At 34.9% G+C, this 22,146-nt stretch overlaps 3 protein-coding genes across 4 annotated transcripts; 2 read left to right on the top strand and 1 right to left on the bottom strand.

The window, feature by feature from the left end:
• Positions 1-307: 307 nt before the first annotated feature.
• Positions 308-3,903, top strand: LOC102612014 (rRNA-processing protein EFG1). 2 transcript variants are annotated; one of them, XM_025092134.2, is made up of 8 exons: positions 308-733; positions 841-970; positions 1,066-1,184; positions 1,444-1,582; positions 2,073-2,187; positions 2,935-2,998; positions 3,100-3,381; positions 3,659-3,903. In XM_025092134.2, the coding sequence occupies exons 1-8, from the start codon at positions 584-586 to the stop codon at positions 3,662-3,664; spliced, it is 1,005 nt and encodes a 334-aa protein (XP_024947902.1). In that variant the 5' UTR covers positions 308-583; the 3' UTR covers positions 3,665-3,903. The 2 variants fall into 2 exon arrangements, with proteins under 2 accessions (XP_024947902.1, XP_006489499.1); XM_006489436.4 differs by having other exon boundaries at positions 313-733; positions 3,094-3,381.
• A 2,544-nt stretch (positions 3,904-6,447) lies between these two features.
• Positions 6,448-16,948, top strand: LOC102612522 (alpha-mannosidase I MNS4). Its single transcript, XM_006489438.4, has 17 exons — positions 6,448-6,809; positions 7,529-7,648; positions 7,738-7,830; positions 8,532-8,618; positions 9,211-9,301; positions 9,727-9,782; positions 10,067-10,139; positions 12,062-12,171; positions 12,705-12,755; positions 13,143-13,231; positions 13,416-13,497; positions 13,604-13,717; positions 13,964-14,043; positions 14,625-14,760; positions 15,375-15,445; positions 15,562-15,805; positions 15,988-16,948. The coding sequence occupies exons 1-17, from the start codon at positions 6,681-6,683 to the stop codon at positions 16,234-16,236; spliced, it is 1,875 nt and encodes a 624-aa protein (XP_006489501.2). The 5' UTR covers positions 6,448-6,680; the 3' UTR covers positions 16,237-16,948.
• Positions 16,949-20,558: 3,610 nt separating this feature from the next.
• On the bottom strand, positions 20,559-22,146 carry LOC102612823 (auxin-induced protein 22D). Its single transcript, XM_006489439.4, has 3 exons — positions 21,853-22,146; positions 21,426-21,728; positions 20,559-21,312 (listed from the first exon to the last, which is right to left on the bottom strand). Exons 1-3 carry the CDS (start codon positions 22,029-22,031, stop codon positions 21,240-21,242), a joined length of 555 nt encoding a protein of 184 aa, XP_006489502.1. The 5' UTR covers positions 22,032-22,146; the 3' UTR covers positions 20,559-21,239.

Below are 22,146 nucleotides of genomic sequence, written 5' to 3'. Positions count from 1 at the left end.
ACGAAACAGACCAAATCTCATTACCCCAATATCAATCAAAATATTATTATAAAAAAAAATCATTGAAAACCAAAAAAGAAAAAACTTTTGACTTATTAACTTCATTAAAAAATCAACCGACCAAGTAAAATAAATATTACAGCTGACGTAACTTTACAATTTTTATTTTTTAATATACTCGCGGACATTATTGTTTTAAATTTTATTGTATGGATGGTCACATCAACCGTATTATTTATTCTTCTTGAACAAATTCTATTACTAAATTCTTGTTCCAGGATTGGCCGTATTTCAAAAAATTTGGACTACCAGAAAAGGGAAAGTAATTGAGAAAAATGACAGTAAAATATGTAATGGCCAGAAGCTCGGCTTCTGCAAAGTCCGCCCCTAGACAGAGACAAGTGAGGCCATCATTGTCATTCATTCATTGAATTCAACCTAATTGAAAAGCAAAACAAACAGCCCTAGTTAGGGCAAAACAGTACCAAAGCACTCATTCTCACAATTTTCGGATAAATAATAAAGGTGAAAATCAATCTCTCTCCGACTACTCGCTGCCATATAGGGACTATCGTCTTCGACTATGGCCCACGGTGGCTATGGCAAGCGCCGACTCGCCGAGCGCAAGCCTGTAGGTCGGCGATCAAAAGGCCTGGCTGTCGAAAAGAAACCTAAACCTAAATCAGTTTCTCTCAAAAACCAGATTCGTTCCGTCGAACGCATGCTCCGCAAGGTATGAATTACCTTACTACCCCTTCGCTCTTCAGTTCATTTTTGTGAAATTCAAAATTAGTTGATTTTGAAGTTGCAACAACAACAATATTATTTTATTTGTTGAAGGAACTTCCGGCGGAAGTTAGAGAGGCGCAGCAAAAGAAGTTGGAAGAGCTCAAGAAACAGCAGGAGATTCACACACGTCTTGCTGTGGAACGCAAGATATTTTTGCGAGACAGGAAGATAAAGTTTTTCGGTATGTGCTTTTGTTTTCGTTACACCTTTTGAATGTAAAATGTTGAGTGTTTCTTTCTTTTTTTTAATTAAATGTGAAATGGTTGCTGTGTTTAGAGAGGAGGAAGATTGAAAGAAGAATACGTCGTTTGGAGAAGCTTCAACGTACTTCGTCTGGTCAAGCTCAAGATGCTGAGCAGCTTTCTAAGTTGAAGGAAGATCTTGAATATGTTAGGGTAAGCTCTGTATAGGTGCTTGTTCTCTCTATGTGTGTGTGCGTGTGCGTGTGTATACAACATATATTACTCTTATTTTAAAATTATTGAGTTAATGCTATGATACTTTCATGAGCAATTACAAGAGTTCTGTGCTAATCTCTTTGTGATTAAGATGTGTTGATGATAGGCCATTCAGCAATGCCATTTCCCACACCTATATTTTGATGAGATGTTGTTGTTGGCTCCAGAGCTGAATGTGCTGTATTTGAAATTGCAGTTCTTTCCAAAGACCGAGAAATATGTTTCTTTATTTACTGGAGGTGATGACTCTGACATCGTTGATAGGAGAAATAGATTGCGTAAGCAGATCAAAGCCAATTTAATTGCTGCTGCTGCCAGTGGGAAGGATTTGGAAGGTATCTTCTTGTTCTTGCTTTTATCAGCTCTTTGCTTTGTAGCATTGATTACTGGACTGGAGCATGGCATTATATGCGGTTGATAACTGTAGATTGTATTCATTGTTAAAAATTTAGGAACAAATACTGCATTATGTGCCTGCTTGTCTGTGCTTAATGTGCAACATGCAAACTTGTAAGTATTCTATTAAGGTGTTATACATGTGGACTATGAGATAGTTATCTTCATGAAATAAAGCCAAACTAGTTTAATTTTGTATTGTGAATCCGTTTTGGAGTACACATGCAGTGAAATTATTGGTTAAGCAATGTTGTTTTATATTGTCAATTTATAAGCATATGACTCTTTGGTTCTCAATCCTGAGATACTAAGTGGTGTGACCATCTAAAAGATCTTTCCATGAGTGCTTTGTTGTTACTGTAAATTTGGTAAAATATATTGCTATTATCATCGGGATAAATAAAACTTTCATTGGTTTTCTTGTAACAGAAACAGGAAGTGAAGATGACGGACTTTTGGATTTAAGCGACGATGACTTCTTCTTAACTGGAAGTTCAAGTGATGAGGCGGATGCAGATGATGAATGGACTGACAAAAGTACAAGGTATTTGTGAGCAGATATGATACTACTGCAATTTGGTTTGTTTAGGTCTATATTCTGAATTTATGTTTACTCCTTTTCACTTTTAAAAAGTAAACTAATATCAAAATTTGAAGTCTTATGAATGATATATAGGTTGAAGTACAATTACCCTTGCATACATGCGTTGTGAACATAATGTTTTGTGATCATGTAGAATTTTAGGAAGTGGGATCTTGCATTGCTTCAATTGATATTGTATGACACAATCTCTCTGTTATTTGCTGAGAAATTGTCATTTGCTGTAAATTGTACAGAAGAAGTGAAGAAATAAAAGATACTGCAAACAATATAAGAGCAAGGGGCTTTATTCAATAAGTGGAAATTTGATTTCTGGATGATCTACAATGAAGCAAATGAATTGCTATATGTATAATCACATGGCTGATGATATTCTTCGATGTGTTAGACATATGTTATATGTCTAGTTTCAATTTTGTCCTCATTCCAAGTCAAATTTGCATTGACAAGTGGGAATGGTGGGAGTTGGGACTTCTGAAGTTAAGGTTTCTTGCCTTTCCAAACCAATAGCCTTTTAGTTTGACTTCCAAAATTAATAAATTGGTCGTCATAGTTTGTCTTTTAAGCGGAATTCTACCTGCATTTATAACTTTTCATCAACCTTTTTATCATTTTATATGCTATTTGGTTGTCTATATCCTATAATATTGATGAAAGGTGCATTTGGCATTCTTGTTTTGTTGTTTGCAGAGAACAGGCTTCTAGCGCTTCTGGTAAAGCAGCATCTGGCATGTCCAGTGATGAAAGGAATCAGGTTTTTATCTGCTTTGAATATTTTTAATCAATAAGTAAATATAATAATGACAACTGTTTAAATGCACACATCCTTTTCTCCACTTGTCTGTATAGAGGCAGAATTCTGCTAGAGCTCTAATGCCTCCTCCCCGACCATCAACCAATACTTTTCCAAGCTCAGTACAGTCTCAATCGAGGTTTGGATCCTCATCGAGAAAAAATTCATCAATACAGAGGGCTGAAATGTCTACATCCAGCAATACATCAAATAGCAGAAGCGAATCTTCCTTCAGAGCCAGAGGGTCTTCAAATACAATAACAGGTCATAGTAGTAATCTAAGTTCAAACTCGGATGCTCATAAACCCCGAAGAAAGAGGAGACCAAAGAAGAAAAAACAGAAGGTATGTTACTTGTGGTAGATTTTTAATTTCCAAAAACAAATTTTCTGTTAGGGTCTTTAATTGTTGTTCCTTTGAAATTGAACTTCCAGATGTATACCATTTTTTTGTGTGTGATTCTTTCTGCTAGACTTACACATGTAGAACATATGTAGGTCAAGTTGTCACAGATAAATTGGAAAAATAGTTTAGTTATTTATTAACATTGAATGTGTAATACATTCTTGGAGATACTTATTGATGTTATGCAGTGCATAATCTCTGTCGTTCCTTGTTGCAGGCATGAACTGACTGCAGATAACATACCCAGTTGAATCAGCTTTCCATGTGACATTTATGTAAACTTCTACAGTTCTTTGACCGCAGTTGTTGTCTTTTTTTTTTTGTCCCAAATTTATTCATTTCATGGAGGAACTATAAAAGTCTGTACTTATAAAATTTTTTTCGCAAGTATGACTTCACTCCATGCATATTGCACACTTGTGCAAGGCAGGTCTATAAGAGAATTGGTTCTGATGGTATCAATATGTTGTGGTCAGTCTCTAAATGGCATGAATTGCTGATTTTTTGATGTTTGTTATAAGTCATGTAGGAAAGTTAATTTCATATTTTGTAACTTCATGTCTTTTTATAAGAATGTCATCTGGTGAGGCTTGTTATTTACATGCATCATTGGAGCTTTAAACTTGTTTGTCAAGATAGGAAAAGTTTGATTTACTTTTAACAGAGATTTGCAGCAAAATCTTCAGTATCTGCTGTTGAAATTACCCTGATTGGAGTGTAGTTTGAAGGGTAGTGTTGTGGCTGAGGCTGATGTGTTTTGGATGTTTGAGAATGAGATAGATTGATGATGATGATGATGATTTTTATAGGAATTTAATTTACTATTCGTCTTGTTTTCTGATTAATTGGGTCTTACAATCTTATTTCTAATCTGTACAAAAAAAATAATTAAGTCCAATATTTAATAAAATAGCTTGACCCTGTAAATAATGTAGAAAGAAAAGCTCTTGATTGCTATTTTTAGTTAAAACAGAATACTCAAGAAAAAAGATTAAGAAAAAAAAAAGAAAAAACATGAAACAAAGCAATTAATTAAACGCGTCCGAAGTTGCAATCTTAGAAGTTGAAATCAGAACCACTAGGGTGATGCAGGAGGTCTGGATGAGGTGAAGATCTTGGTGGGTTTCTGATGAATCCATGAGGTTCAAATCCAGGAACGCCAGGAGAGCCGATGGGATCAAAACGGACACGAGCATGCCCAGGCAAAGGCCCTTGCTTAGGAAAACCGGGGAAAGATCCAAAACCAGGATGATTAGGTCCGACTAGTGTTCTCCCGCTCTTATCACCGGCAATGCCATAGCCAAAGCCGGATCCCAGCAGCATCACGATCAACATTCAACGCTCGACAGTGACTTCGTTCGATTCATTTGAGGGGTAACAGTAATTATTCTTTCTGGTTTATTATTGGCCATGATCCCAACCACTAACACTTTGTTTCACCGTTTCACTTTCACGCTGCAAGTTTGTTGATAGCAAAATACTTCTCTTGAGAAGACGTGGACATGGTTGAGCCGAGAGAGTTGAGGAGAATACAGCTTTACAATATTCAGATAGCACTACAACTAAAAACAGCGAATAATATTACTTACTAAATGAATTCATAGTCCTTATCCTTTGTCACAGTAGGAGTAGGAATATAAGTATTATTGGGTTGTTTGTTTGTATAATTTTATCATCATTCCATAATCTACCATTGAAATGACTGTTTTGTAAGGGTGGTGTTGCTGCTGTAAGAGTGAGGCACTGAAGCTGGTGATTTTTGGGATGTGTGAGAAAGAGAGAGAGAGTGATTGATGATGATTTTGATTTTTGAACTCCTGATGTTTGGGAATTAAAAAAGCACCAATCGAACATGTCCCCATTCCTAGTCGAGAACGAATCTCCTCGGCTAAATGGTATGAGCAGATTTCTGGTGGCGTATTTTTTATGAAACACGCACCGACCAGAAACGCATACCGACCAGCAACTTGTACCGATCATAAGCTTGTCGTTCAGAAAGCAGACACAATTTCGCAACAATGCGACAATTTCGTCACGCCCCAAACTGCTGGGGAGAACACGACGTCCCACGTTTGATAATTGGACCCCGTTAGGGCCCTTGATCGCTAGAGTATAATGGACATGGGAAATGCTCTATGAACGTGCGGTGATTGCCTATAAAAGCTGGGAAAATCGATTAAGAAAGGGATATACAAAAAGACAGAGGGAAATTTTTGCTAAATTGACATAAGAGTTTAACTTTATAGAAGCCTTAATACACTTTTCTTTGAGAACATTGTTGTGAATGTGCACGAACTTAAATTACACAATTTTTTCGAAAACCTCGCATACTAACTTAAGCATCGGAAGGTTTTCGTCGGAAAAATCACAGGCGCCTCTGATTTGTTTCTGTGAACGCATGTCTTGAAGGAGGAAGAAGGGAGATTTGAGTCTCAGGAGTTTGTGTAATTGCAAAAGTTTGTGGAGTGTAGCATTCTCATCGTTGTCAGTACAATCGTTGGTGAGCCAATCTGATCGGGCAAAGGACGACTAGATTTCAGTATCAACACCTCACTTCCCTTTCTTCAAATTGAAATCAATGCTTGCAAAACAAGTAATTTAATAATAATGTGCACACTTAATTATAATGTGAACAATTAATTATGTAATGAAATAATTTTGATCAAATTATGCAGCTCCTAAAGTTTGAAGAACATACATGTGAATCACATGTATATGTGTCATTCATGTAAATTTTAAGTTATAAAATTATTATTCTAGATGAATGATTAATTGGAACTCAATTGTTGAGATCTTTAATATTACTCAACATTTAAAACACACATATTTTAACATGTAAATTATATTCAACATGTTACGTACTTAAAACAAACAAATAACTAATTTATTTTTAAGTATTTTTAGGCAAATTAAATAATTTAAAATCTGAAATTTGTCCCTGTTTCCAAAAATACTAAAGAGAAGACAAGTCTGGGATGAGTTTTTTTTGGTTGGGGGGGGGGGGGGGGGGGAATTAGGGAATAGGGATTATCGTTCTTAGTGGCTGATTAATCCTGTAATTAATACCCGCGGTAAATTTTCATTCAATGATATAGCCTAAAAAGTTAAAGCCCGACGAAAGCCCAGGTGGGTACGGTAGAAACAACCGAAACGAAAGCAGAGTAAAGACAGAACAGAACGGAGCTTCAAAAGCAAGCAAATGCTTTTCTTGGTCTTGCCATAACAATTAACAAAGATCTATGGGAACTTCAAAACAATCATTTGGGTTCTTGTTTTTGGTTTCAATATTACTTTCCGGAAACTTTTTCATATGCAGAAGTCTCGCAGATGGCGTCACCGCCGAAGAAGCTAGACAACTCAGAGATGAGGTAATGGCAATAACAGTGAAGGAAAAAAACAACTCCATGATTCTTTTTTAGTTTTTGAAGATTTATTAAGTTGAATTTTTATCATATATTACTGCTTGTTTCTGCCATTGGATATGATCCAAGTGGTGATGCTAATCCTTTTACGCTCTTTTTGGTGGTGATAGTATTGCTGCTTGAATCTTCCATTGGATATTAAGTTGAATTTTGATCATATTACTGCTTCTATCTGCCACCGGATTCAATGCTGAAAACTCTTGGAAGAAATAATCTTGAATTTTGATTTTATTTGGTTTTTACAGTACTTCATGACCTTGACCAAATAGATTAGCGCTTAAAAGCTGATTGATGGTGTCTTTGTTTCAATATGGGGTCATTTATTTATTTTTATAAATATATTTTATTATTATTATTATTATTATTATTATTTTACACCAATTTTTACTTGTTTGAATGGAAGGTAGTGTTCAAGCTTGACTTTTAACTAAAGTTGTCCTTTTGCTTTGTTGGGTATTCACATTTTACCGTCAAAGATCTTGTTCAATTGGTAATGAGTTTCTGTTCTTAAGTATTTGACAGCTTTTACATAGTTCGCATTTAGATGATTCTGAGTGATATATTGGCTCATTTGAGATTATGTCATTTTCTAAAGTACATACACTGCCTCATTTGAGATTATGTCATTTTCTAAAGTCTATTTACTTTTCATTTTAATGCGTTAGGTGCGTGAAATGTTCTATCATGCCTTTGATGGATATATGGAGCATGCTTTTCCACTTGATGAATTGAGACCTTTATCGTGTGAAGGAGAAGATTCGCTTGGTGGTTATGCCTTAACTCTGGTGAGAGAGTCCTTTCATTTTCCAAAATTTTACTTACACATTTATCTACCTAAGTTCTTGCCATGAAGTGTTTGTTGCCTTTGTCACAGGTTGACTCATTGGACACATTGGCTTTACTTGGTGACCGGGAACGCTTCACTACCTCTGTTGAATGGATTGGTAAAAATCTTCAGTTTGATATAGTGAGTAATGCTCTTTTGAAAATTGGTGTTTAATGCTTGTGGGGTTACTTCTATTGGTTTCAATAATTCATTCAGCATCATTGGCTTGAACAGACAAACTCTTATGTATAAAATGGTTAGGACCACAATTTTTACTTCAAGACACCTTTGGAACGATATAGTCCTTTAATACAAGATTGATCTTCTTTTTAGCTATCTGTATGACTTTATAGTTTATTGTACGATAAGAAGGTATATCATTTATGCTCTCAAATAATACATTATCATCACTGATGATATTCAGAACTCTTATGCTTCTAAAAATTATTCACGTGTTAGCAGCCTGTTTGGTTGCAGATAGAAGTATTTTCGGTCGCCGATAAATGTTGAATGTTAAATTGCTAAAGAGAATTATCATTAATTCCCACATTACAAATTCCTTAAGGATGCCGCTGTTGAATTTTCCATATACAATGATGCTGCAGTCACAAAATTATATTCAAACTCAAAGTACCTATTCTGTTTCTTTGTGATGTTGGGTAGTTTCTCTGTCTTTCATCTTGTTGAAACCTGGGTTTTGCTTTATTGAGTTATTAACATTTAATCTGAGCTTTTTCTCAGTATAGAGTTGGTCCCTCAATAAACTGAAAATGGATTTGGTATTACATCAATCTCTAAACAAACTTATCAATCTAAACTTCTCTGTTTATTATGTTATGCAGAATAAAACAGTATCCGTGTTTGAGACTACCATCCGGGTCCTTGGAGGTTTACTTTCTGCACATCTTATTGCAAGTGATTATGCTACGGTACAATTGCTATGGAATATCCTTTTCTTTCTTTTTCTTCTTCATTAAGATTTTCTTCTTGGCTATGTATGACATCAAATCTTGGTGGTGTGTGGATAGAAAAACTTTTGGTCTGTTAGTATGCATTAATTTTAATGTGTTATCAATTATCAATGCAAGCACAATATTCGTTGATGCATGGTGGAGGTTACCGTGAAGAATTGATTGAAGTCAAATTGCATGATCTTATAAGTAGTAGAAAGTTTTCTTTGGCAATGTAGGGTAATTCAGGTGTCTTCTCATTATCTATAGGATTCACATAGATATTTGAGAAAGTAAAGGCATTTATCTCATTTTCTGTAGTTGTGTTTGAATGCTATAATGATCTTAAATAGTATCTGGGCCTTGCTTTATATCTGTTGAAGAAATTATTGATTTGTTAAAGCACACTGCAATTTCTTATGCCTCGTGAACTTTTACCTGTTGCACAATCTGGAGAAATCTATGAAAATGTTTCATATCTGCATGGCATTTTAGAATGATTAGGAGTTTTTGGCTGTGTAGAACCTTCTAAGGTTTCACTGGTTTATTTTCTTACATCTTTTGATTGCAGGGCATGAAAATTCCTTCTTATGACAATCAGCTACTTAACTTAGCTGAGGATCTAGCCCAGAGGTTGTTACCTGCATTTGACACTCCAACAGGTGTCACTACTGGATCATTCTTTCATGATATATTTGATATGATATGCAAGTTTTTGCTCACTGTATTTTTCTGCATCTCTTGCATTCTACCTGCAATTTATGTCTTTTTGCATCTTGCGGTGTGGATAATTTTCATTATGCAGAACTAGATGCTAATACATCTGTAATTGAAGTAGGCATGAATTGAGAAGGTTGGATATTGGCTACACTTGATACACTGAAATTTTCTTTCTAATTTCAGTTGTTAAGATGTTTATCATTATGCAAGGCATTTTGTCGCTGTAGATACACTAAGGCATTTGTTAGCTTTGATCTCTGCATTGCAATCAATCGTTCTCTCTTTGTCTGATATGTAGATAGTTTGATAACTGGCATTCAAGGACATCATACTTTTTTTTTTTAACTGTTTTAAGCGATGTATGCAGGAATTCCATTTGGATCTGTCAACCTTTTGCACGGAGTTGATGAACATGAAAGCAAGGCAAAGCTTCTCTATTCTCCTTCCTTTAAATGCACATTTTATTCTATCTTTGACTTGTACATTGCTACTATTCACTTTTGTAATAGTTCATATGCTGTTTTCCCATACGCAATAGTGTTTATTTTCAATCTGCATGGTTCTGCACATAGTTTCTTAATGAGTGGAGATGTAGATGTCTGAACAAAAAGATGAAATGCATTTATAAATTAACATCTAGTAATGATAACTCTTTACTCCTCTGTAATCTAGGACAAAATTTGAAATTCCAGTTTTGATCTGTTTAGATAACGTCAACCGCTGGTGGTGGAACACTGACCTTGGAATTTGGAGTGCTCAGTCGTTTGACAAATGATCCTAGTAAGTGTTGCCCACATTTCTATTTGGCACTTATGTGTTTCAATTTTGATTGGATTTTAAGAAACCAATCAGGAGCTAGAGCTGCAGGGTGTTTCTTTAGGTAGCCTCAAAAATCAATTTAGGGTCTTTGATGTTCTACAAAACAATTATCATTTCCGCACATAATGCAACAGAAATACAATTGAACAGGCGTACTGAATTATTTTGACACAACCCGCCCCGACCTATATGTCAGATCAGAGGCGAATCATGCGGACTAGTAACTAAAACTCGTGGCACAAACTTAATTCATGGATATATGTATTTATATGATATGGCCTTTACTATAAACACATAATAACCTTTGTGTGTCCTTCGAAAATATATATATATTCAAAAGTTGCACAATTCATGTCTCATTATTCATACTTGCATTACAAATATATATATGTAGAAAATATAAGAAACATAAGCTCAAAATGCAAGACATGCAACAATGCATCTTGTGGCCCAACCTCAACTAACTAGAAATTGGTTTGCACGAAATCTTGTACAAACTTATGAGAAAGTGGGTAAATAGGAAAAAGTGAGTTCGCGGCTCAGTGAGTGAATGTAATTATATATATATATATAAATAATAATAATAATAAAGTATGTGTACTAGTGCTTATATATAATCATGTGACATAACTACACACTGAATATCATACATCAACAGACATAGAATTCATACATACATACATACACCACAAACTGCACCAAATAGTACCCAGTGGAGATAACTCTCAATACTCGTTGGGAATATCATCGCACGAGTAGAGAGGGGGAAAACCCTCTCAATACTCGGCGTAATTAAAATATCTCGCACGGGTAGAGTAACCTAACTCTCAGTACGCATGCCCAGAGTTTACGGGGAAAGGTATATATACATATATGGTGATTGGCAATCACATCTCATGACTTAATCAAACATATAATATGCGTACATGTAATCATAACATGATATTAAATCAATACATAATAGTAATAATAATATCCACTCACTGATCTTGTTTCACTTCGGGGTTCATTGGGGCTGTTGTGGGTCTCTGGATTTTTGGATTTCTCCTAAAATACAAGATTAAAAAATTAACTATTAGGACTGATATAAAAACTTATACGTATCATGTAAACTGTAACATAATTGCTCAAACTTTATAAATCTATTACCCACTGATTTACTTGATTTTAATAGAACTATCCAATTCTATTTTTCAGTAACTTTTCCTTTCAATTTCTCTCTTCCCTACTCTCGGCTTCTTCCTTTCTTTTCTTTTCTCTTGATTTCCTTTCTTATTAGCTCTCAGTGATCCTATTGATAAAATTAGGCAGCTGTCAAAATTTATATATAAACATTAACACCGCCTCAAGCAAGTAAGTGGAACGTGCATGTGGCAAGCAAGAAGTGAAGTCGGCATGTGGAGAAGTGGTGAAGCAAGCAGCTGAAATGCTGTAGCATGCAGCTTGGTGGCGCAAAATTAATGACCCATGCTGGCTTCCTTTTTTTTTTTTTTTTTTTTTCCAAGTGGTGCATGACATATTTACAGACAAAAAGTGAAGAACTAAACAAGAAACCTAAACTTCCTATTGTTTTAATTGTAATTATAACTCAAAAGTTCAATAGGGCGACCATTTTAAATACTATTATTTCTTGGTTACTTGGATTGTCACTCGTGGGTTATGTTTCTTTATGAAAATTATAATTGTGCCATCGCCTTCTTTGTCCTTGGATCTCTCTCAAATTTGAAGAGACACTGGATACCTAAAATATGTTTTTGTCTAACACCGTATCTGCTGTTCTTCCTCTCTTCTTCCTTTAATTGTTCAATTAACAGGATCGGTGAAGTTTCACTCTAATTCTCTGAATAGTTACGTTTATACATGTCTATATATATGAACTGCAGTTTTTGAACAAGTTACAAAGAAAGCAGTGCTGGGAATTTGGGCACGCCGTTCAAAACTTAATCTAGTTGGCGCTCACATTAATGTGTTTACAGGTGAATGGACACAGAAGGTAACATTTCCTTTAACATGATGGTGTACTTGTCCTGCAGCATTGTTATTCATATTTTCCATGATTTCTTCATGTAATCCCCCCCCCCCCCCCAATCCCCAACCCCCCAATTAAAAAAAAAAAAAAAGAAGAGAAAGGTACAAGTGGGGATGACAAACCCCAACCACTGAAACCTCACCTATTAAATATCAACATTGCCGTCTTCTTACTCAAACTTGGGTGACTGCTGGTGCAAAGTGCATCCATGGCCAGCCGAGCTATGGTAGGGGGCATAAAATTTCCCTTTTAATTTAGGAAAATGTGCTGATAAAGAAATTACATTGCAGTCAAGTACATGATTCATGATTTTCTGCTGGCATAATGATAGATAAGATATCTCTTTATCCAATGAAGATTTTCTCTTTTCGCCCATCCCTCTCCCTCTTTTTTTTCTAGAAGCTGGTTGCCATTGTTATTACCCAATGAATTCTAAGCTCTTTGAAAGACTGAGTTTACACTCCAGGTCATCATCTTGTCTCCTTGTTGCTTTGCAGGATGCTGGAATTGGAACTAGTATTGACTCCTTCTATGAGTATCTTCTGAAGGCAAGTAAAATGAACTGGAACCTGAGTGATCACAATATGATAATGCTTGAAGACATGTAAAAAGCTACTGCAGTCGTTAGTTCAATTTTAATTCTAGTTACTTATAGCTATTGCCTTTACACTGTCGTGAGAAAAGCTATTCCCACCATTTAAGTTAGATATTTGGAGCTTTTGTTGTTATTACTGTTATAATTGTGGTTGGGAGCCTAGGAATAGCTTACTTCACATTCATGGAAGTCCAAGTATACTTTATGTTACCCAATCAAGTAGTGATTGCGTCCAATTGTTATTTATGTTACCCAGTCAAGTAGTGATTGCATCCAATTTTTTGTTATTGTTCTAACTATATCTAAACCATTATCTTGTTATTTTATGCTACTGTTTCAGGCATACCTATTATTTGGCGATGAAGAATATTTGTACATTTTTCAAGAATCCTATCAGGCTGCCATGCATTATCTTTTCAATGATCCTTGGTAAACATTTGTGGCTGTTATGTGTCAATATGTGCATATACTACAAGTTTTATTGCATGTCTTTCTTTGAGAATTTTTTTAATATTATTCTTTTTTAATTATGGTGTATGGGGGAAGGGTTGGTTTTGTTTGTGTATTTTTAAGTGTGTCAAATATCAGATAATGATTAAAAACCTGTTTGTAGGTATGTTGAAGTGAATATGGATTCTGCTGCTATTGTCTGGCCGTTGTTTAACAGTTTGCAGGCATTCTGGCCAGGGCTTCAGGTCTTTTTGATCTACTTCTTAATTACAAAATAGCTGAATTACTGAGTATCTTTTTCGAATTTTCTTGGTTGGAGTTTGGGAGGGACTAATTAAACTGTATTTGAAGGTTTTAGCTGGGGACATTGATCCTGCTGTTCGAACACACGCTGCCTTTTTCAGTGTGTGGAAAAGATATGGTTTCACTCCAGAGGGTTTTAATCTTGCTACACTTACCATTCAGGTAACGAATTAACGTTATTTGGAACTTTCATTCTTCTTTTACAATTGGGAATTTTTGAAAGAAGCATGCTATAGTTCAGTATTCTTGGCTCTGGTCCATTTAAATGGGCCTATATTCTATTCCACAAAATGCAGATAGCCTGACAGTACCTTCTTGGATGTGTAAGAGGTCTTCACTTGGTCAACGAGTCTGATAGTATTGTATTGCAAGTGGTTGTGGTTGTAACCCTTTTCTTATGATTTACAGCAAGGACAGAAAAGTTATCCACTGCGTCCAGAGTTAATAGAGAGCACATATTTGCTCTACAAAGCTACCAGAGATCCACGGTCAGTCAGATTTCATCTTAATTTCTGGTGGCTTTCTCACATGTCAGTTAAACAATGTTGGTTCTATGGATATTCATGTATTTCTTATTGATTAGGTGATGCCTATAACGGTAAAGTTCCCAGTTTAAATATCAAAGAAGACGTTAAACTCTCTTGTTTAGCCTCTCTATTATCATCTTTATTTGGAAACCCTACTAGGACATGAAGACAAATTATTATTGACATTAAAAAATTGTTCTTCATGGAAGTTGATTCTGAGCTTACTATGATTACTATGATGAGAGATGTGTTGCTTGGTTCCTTACCAAATCTATACTCTGCATTGGTCTCGTTTCTTGGAAAAAATCTGTAAAGTGACCAGCGGAGATAGATATTTGTGGGATGTAATAATGAATGAGAAGAATATGAGAAAAGGAATATTAGCTGTTATTATGTAAAAAATGTTATTAGTCTAAAAGGTCTTTCAGGTGTCCGCCTTATTCAAAACCCTTCCATTTTATTTTATTTTTTTAATGTAAGATTGTTATATCTCTACTTTCTGTCTTGGAAATTAAACTCATGTGTCAAACTTTTCTTTGTAGATATCTTGATGCTGGAAGGGACATGGTTGCTAGCTTACAATATGGAACAAGATGCCCTTGTGGATATTGTCATATATCGGATGTGGAATTTCACAAGAAGGAAGATCACATGGAGAGCTTTTTCCTGGCAGAAACTGTGAGGACCAATTTTGCCTGAGTTTCTCTTGAGAGTAGTGCTGGACATCCCAAAATTTTATCTCAAATGATTTAGCATTCATCAAGTGGATGGTGTGACAATGTAATTAATTCACTTGGATCTTATGAAAACTTGTCAACCACTTCATGAATGATACATCACATGCCACATAATTTAGGATGAAATTTTAGGATAAACTTTGGGATGTCTCATTACTCCTTTTTTTTTTTTCCACTTTTTACTCGGCTTTGTTTAGAGGATCATCCTTGTCAAAATAAATATATAAACATTCACCCACGGTGTTTCATTTCCTATGGTGGGAAATGCGATTCATGGAAATTATGGTCACTGTGAAGAATGATAATGATTTGCTAACCATAGATTGGATTACCAGTTTAACCTAAAGATGTCAGATATAGAATTCCTTTGATTGGTTGCTCTTCCCTTCTGCTTCGATGATTATGGTTGGATGCCGAAAAGTTTTATAATGCCCTGCTTAATGATAGTTAGAACACATGGTCTTAGCATACAGCTTAAGGTCCTTCATGTGTTAACATTCTTTTATCTTTTTTCCCTTTTATTGCATTTTATTGATGGCCTGTCTAAATTACCAGGTGAAATATCTCTGGCTTCTTTTTGACCTGGCCGTTGGTCCAGATAACCTTGTTGAAAATGGGCCCTACAAGTAAGACTTTGAGCTGGTCTTCAAAATTTAGATCTATCTCAGTTCAAAAAAAAAAAAAAATTTAGATCTATCTTTTCTCACTTTTACCATTTGCCTCAAATCTTCTCTATTTACAGGTACATTTTTAGCACAGAAGGCCACCTGCTGCCTGCAACTCCACAAATTTCTCTTAAAAGGGAGCATTGTTCTTATTTTGGGGCTTACTGCAAAGACAGTGATTCTAAACAGGGATCTGAGACATCAGGTGTCTCAGCTGATCCTCAAGAAACAAATGGAAGTAAATTCTATGGAAGTTGGGTTCACACCGGATTTCCATCTGACTCTTTCCTCGAGTCGACTTCTGTACCAGGGTTGATTAAGGTCAGTTTTCATTTTTGTTTTAGCTATGGAAGTTAAGTCATCTATGAATTCACCTAAACAAATAAATAGAAGTAATGAGATCAAAATGTCGTTCAGTCCTCTATATGGCCACTTGTCCGATTGTATTGATCCATAAATTTTTTTTTTCTTTGTTGACTAAAATTCTCTTCAATATTCTGCAGGGGCTTTGTCCAGGACTAACTCATGGACAAAAATATGGCATAACATATCTTCCACTAGTAGATACAGCTCCAGAGGATGTGTCACCAACCCAAAAAGAACCAAGTCAACCAACGGTGGTCCAGAGTCATTCTGTGGTGGTTGTGTCTGACCAAGGGGCTCATTTAATACAATCTAAACCCAACAGCGATCACAAAAATGCCCAAGAAGTAAGTCCGGGCAGGCCAGAAAGTGATCCACCTAAAATATGAAAAGGCCTGCGTGGCATAGATAAACGCTTCAAAACTTAGGTAATTTGGCTGGATGCAACCTTAAAAGCACCAGGACGCAGTGGTTTGTGTCCTGGTATCTTCAGCTGAATGAAGATTGATGACCATCACTGACAAATATGGATAGGGTCTGACAGTATCTAGTCCAGTCTATGCAAAGCCAGGAACTGATCCATGCTCAATACTCCAACAACACGTGTTAGTGATCATATGTAGCAATTCGGCAATTGTTGATATAGTGAGGCATTGAATATGAGGGTCGGAAGTATAAATTGGAAGAACAAACAGGTCTATACGATATTTCGATTGCTGGTTATGATACCATCTGGTTGGAGACGCTGACATACAGTTACCGTCTGGGCTTGTGTAAGTTAGTATATTTTTAGCAGAAATTTTTTTTTTTTTTTGTACATTCTGATTGAAACCTGGATCCTTGGTAAAGGCTACAGTTGATTTTTGGTATACTGTCATTGATACGGTAAGCAGAAGGTAACATCTGATAATGGTAGGTCTGCAAAATTGATTAGAACTCCAATTTTTTTTTTCTTTTCATTTTTTGAATTCAAAATGTGAAGATAGTTCAATTGGGTGATGATGCTTTTCTGTTTTCTGTATGATTCTGGATGAAGACTGAAATTCTCTAGTGGTAAACAAATAAAGGAGGAATAATTTTAGTGTTGCCTCCTCTTTTTCATTTCTGTCATTTATTTCAAATTGTTTTTTCCACAGAATTGCATGATAGAATTGATAATATTTTATTTATTCTTCAAACATCTATTTACTCCTCAAAGGCCTTACGTTTAAAAGTCAACATTTACCTTGTATTTTTTTTTTCAAAAAAATAAGTTTCTTCTCTGTTATTTGGTCAAAGCTCGCAAATGGACTATCCTTTATAGAAGTAAACAGAACAAGGCTAAGCCCATTAAGCTCACATCAGTTGGGCCCAGCCCACAAGCCCACTCGCATTCAAATATTAGTAAAAGTAGAACCGACCGTTAACATTTTTGTCCTTTTTGGCGCCAAAGAGGCAAAACGAATCACTGTTTCCTACAGCTCTTCTCGACGAGACCTGTTCTTTCAAATCCTTGAAATTGATCCATTCCAATACGATATTCAACGACATACATGCCTCATAAGACCTTATTTGCGATTTTTTTTTTTATCTTTTTACTCACGTTTTGGCAGCGTGGATTAGACATAGGAAATAATTTCCTGCTAAGGTGATGCTGGTGCTATATGGCTCCTAATGTGAGATATTGCATGGAGATAAGTGCGTTTGAGATTGAGGTTGGGCAGCTGTAACTTAAAAATTACAACACTAAAGTATTTGGTAAACACTAGCTACTGTAGCTTTGAAGTTATGTTTATATGATTTTTCACTTATATAATAGAAAATCTATTATAAGTTTAATAATTTTATCAAGATTATTATTTAAAATTTATGTTTACTATATATTACTAACTTTTATTTTATAATTACAGTTTTTTTTCACAGCAATTATAGTTTAAAAGGTACAACACCTCAATCCCAAACGCAACCACAGTTGACACCGTTGAGATTAAATAAAAAAGCAATTCTCGAAGCCCTGCAGGAATTTATTAAGTTGCATTAGATTCACTTAATGTGACAAAGCAAGAAACAAGTAGACCATAGTTATTCGGGTGGCTTTCCTTTAATGGTAAAAAAAAATTTAATTTAGGCATAATAAATATTTAATTTACCTTTATTAGGTGCTTGCCATCTGCTTATGAGATTGTCCAACTTCTCTCTAAATATTTTATTTAATGTGGATGGTAACTCGTGCTTCAAACAATACTTAAGTTCTAGAGCACTTTGAATTACACATCTAAAATATTCCATATATGAAATGAACCATTGAAATTCTGTCCTGATGCTATCATGGCTGCTAAAGCTGTGCCTCACCGAGTAACTATAACGACTTTCATGTTTGGCTCCCCGCGCCCATTAATGAACTAAACACAATAGAAAAATCATGTTTCTAGAACTATTAGCCTCTCTTAAGCAATGTTTAGAATATATCCTGGCTTTACATGTTACCAACTTAGGGGTATTTGATCATTAGATTAATAATACATTGATTAGGAAATCTTATCGAGCAATGAGAAAATTTTTGGGACTTTGTAAACATTTGATTCGCCTAATATTCCTTTAGCAAAAAAGGGGTGCTTAGATGGAGCCCCACACCATGAAGCAAATGTATCTGACCGCTACTGCCTATTTTGTACATGTTTTCTGCTTACAATATGAAGCTTCACCATAAAACTATAGATTATTTTTTTGTATAATGTATCTTATTAATTCTTTTAATCTTCTTTCGGTTCTCAAAAAGGATTACAGGTGCCAGTATTCATGTGATTTAAAGCACTAAAGTTCATTGAATTTTAGTTGTTAAAACATAACAAGTTGGGTGCGGGGTCAGTTTTTCGAGGCGACATATTCTTGTTGCCAAACTGTTTCAGTAAGTCATCCCTGTCTTTTAAAGATCCTTTGTTTTATTTATTTTTTCAAAATCTTTAAATATCAGCATCATCTTTCTTTGATTCTTTTCATCTTTCTGTCTATATCTTAACCAGAAACAATATCTGGCATGATTCCAAGACTTAAATCTAGTGACTCTGAGTTTATTTAGATGTCGGAATGATGTCAAGATTTAGTTGTGGCTAACTACTAACTAAGACAGATATTATTGGCTAATGCTATCTACTCATTCTGCAATTTGCAGACATTGACAAGTTGAGATTATAGCTAATATACTGTAGGGGTATTGATATAATGTATACGAGACTATATATCTACAAGTAAAAACTTGGAGCGGAAAACATTATATAGTTAAGGTATAAAGTTTTATGTTTCCAATTGCAGAAATTATTGACCATATAACAGGTCTAGAAATGGCCAGATGAGTGACAAACAGATTTACAAACTTTATACGGCTGTTTAATTGCATGTTCACTTGTGGTAAAAGCTAATCATAAAGCATTTTTTGCTTTTACATATTTCCAACATGACTTCTAGAGCTCGCAAAATTTGACACAACCTGATTACCCGACATGAACACGATAAGCTAACCATAAAGCATTTTCTGGTTTTACATATTTCCAACATGACTTCTAGAGCTCCAAAATTTGACACAACCTGATTACCTGACACGAACACGACACGAATAAATAAGTACGAGTCGTCAAATTTGACATGATTATTAAATGGGCTGGGTTTGGGTTGACGCTATTTTTTCCCGTGTCGGGTTAGGATTAAAGTTCTTAACCTATTTATCTGACTAATAATACAATTATATTTTCTTTTTTAAATTAATTTCTATATTCTTGTAATTAAAACTCAAATATCATACATGATTCTCTTTTTTTTTTTCTTTGGAAGGTTAGATATATATACAATGTTTTATTTATAAAATTTTACATAAATTTAGAATTTTAATAGTGTAAGTGTATAAAATATTGATACACATATATATTTTATGATATTGATATATAATGTTATTTACACATATATAATTAAAAATTTTGATAGTGTAAATGTGTAATATTTTGGGGTGTGTGTGTATGAATGTGTGTGTATAACATTTGTTAGATATATAAATATTAAACAGGTTATTGGATGACCCGTTTATTTTTCGTGTTGGGTTTTGATCCAAATATGTTGATACGATTATTAAATGGGTCGTGTTTGGATTAACATAAATTTGACATGAGACGAATCTGAGACGACACAAACACGACCCGCCGACCTGTTTTGCCAGCTCTAAGTTGACTTCCAAACTTTATTCATTCATTTATTTATTTTTTACTTCTTTAACAAAACACACTTTGATGCACTTTTTGGGCAATATTATATAGAAAGGTCCCTTCTAGAAACACACATGGTAAAATAAAAAGTACTAGATGATTTTCAGCTTTCTCAATTCTCCTCTGTAGTTTGATTTTTCAATTGTGGAGTTTTGAATGCAATGTTTTTGGTCGCCTTTCTACTTGTTGATTCTCCAGAGTTTCATTTGTTTAAAAGATAATTTTTCCTAATAATCGAAATAATTTTTATTTCAAGAAATTGAGATATTGAAAATTCAGTTTAAAATTGTCTGATAATTATTTTGACTCTTTTCCTAAATTTATATTATAAGAAATTACATTTTCATAAGATGCATCTAACAACTAAAAGTTGGTAAATTGTCAATCAATATTCTTGAATTCTCAGAAAGTAAATTACACCCAATTACATAAAGATTGTCTCCTTCGTAATCTTTAAGCATTGGACAAATGCAGCTGTATAAAAAAAATGATTATATTATTTTCCGGTAATTAAGCATTTTTCTTGGGGAAAGATAATCCATCTATACAGGCTTGGATTATGATTTTCATTTTTCTTTACAATATAAAAATAAAACCATTCATGGACAAAAACAAATAATCAAATACTCTTTCCTCCCATAACGATTTGTCATAGGAAGAGAGAAAAAAAAAAAATTACAAAGTCACAGGCACACACTTTTTTTCCCCTCCTTAACATAACTCTATATATTTGTATTTCTAATACAAAACCAAAACTTTGGACAATACATTTTTTTTAAACAGTTGCATTTGATGAAGCAGCAACATTAAGTTCCTGGTATGTAGTTTCAATTAGAAGGGCTTGGAACAACACAATGGCAATAGATGCTCAGAACCATGCATCAAATTACATCTTGATGCCAAACTTGAGTCAACAGAAAAAAACTTCAACTTCTCTATATGCTTAATTTTTGCCTGTTTAATTTTGCATGCCGTCTAGTAATTAACTCCCCGATACCCATATCGAGGGAGAAAACAAGATCATGAACCCAGATCTGAAAATTTTGATCTTCTTCCGAGAACCCAAGCAGCTGATCAAAGAAAAGATTTGCACGCTCCCCATGAGATCACAAATCTTTTATCTTTTCGTCATTCTCTATTATCATCTGTTAATTAATATATTAATTTGCTGTGAGTCCTCTTGCTTCTGATCCTTTCATGATTCTCAATCTCTTGCATGACGACATAAACATCCTGTAGCAACAGCACAAACAACAATGAATCATGTGAGTTTAGGACAAGATGATATATATAAATATATAAGCACCCAAGATATTTCACGAGAAAGAGAAAATTAAAGAACTTACTCCCATGGGACGTCTCCCACAAGCATCCAGTCGCCATCTTTGTCTTCATAAGTAGGTTCATATTCAGATCCTTTGTAGCCTTCTCTTTCGGAGTACACACCGACGGTGAACTTGAACATGTTCTCTAAAGCCTTTAGAAGCTCAGGGTACCCATTGTAAAGCTTGAGATCAATCTTCCTTAGATATGGCGCCCCATCCATGCTCACTTTCACGTAAATCCCAGCACACTCACCCTCATTTTTCTTCTGCTGTAAGCTATTTTTCCTGTATGACCTAATTGGTGGCCACCCCACTACTTGTGCCCTACATACATGTCGCATACATACATCAAATAAAAATTAATACCCGTTTCATACGGAACATAACATATAGATATCTAGGGTAAGATGCAGGCTTCAATTATGTGATATTAATTAATATAACTTACTTGGCAACGGAGGCAGCTTCATCGGATTTGTCCTTGGTGTCGAGATCGTCCGGGGTGTCCGGCAACGAACGCTTGTTGTTTCTTGTTTGTTGTTCATTTTCATCCGAGCCCGGCAATCCCAATCTTAGCTCGGTTGCTTTAAGATTGAGATCATTCTCATAGGGAACGCTAGTTTCCATTTTTCTTGTGGTTTCTTGCAAGGAAAACCAATTTTCTCTTTGAGTTGTTTGACACCAACACACAATACAAGAGAAGAATGCAAATGAGAAAGCAAAAGCAGCGGGGGTATTTTTA

The sequence above is a fragment of the Citrus sinensis genome, chromosome 1, assembly GCF_022201045.2.
Source record: "Citrus sinensis cultivar Valencia sweet orange chromosome 1, DVS_A1.0, whole genome shotgun sequence".
NCBI lineage: Eukaryota > Viridiplantae > Streptophyta > Magnoliopsida > Sapindales > Rutaceae > Citrus > Citrus sinensis.
Note: the sequence above shows the minus strand (reverse complement) of the source record. Positions and strands in the feature narration are given on the sequence as shown.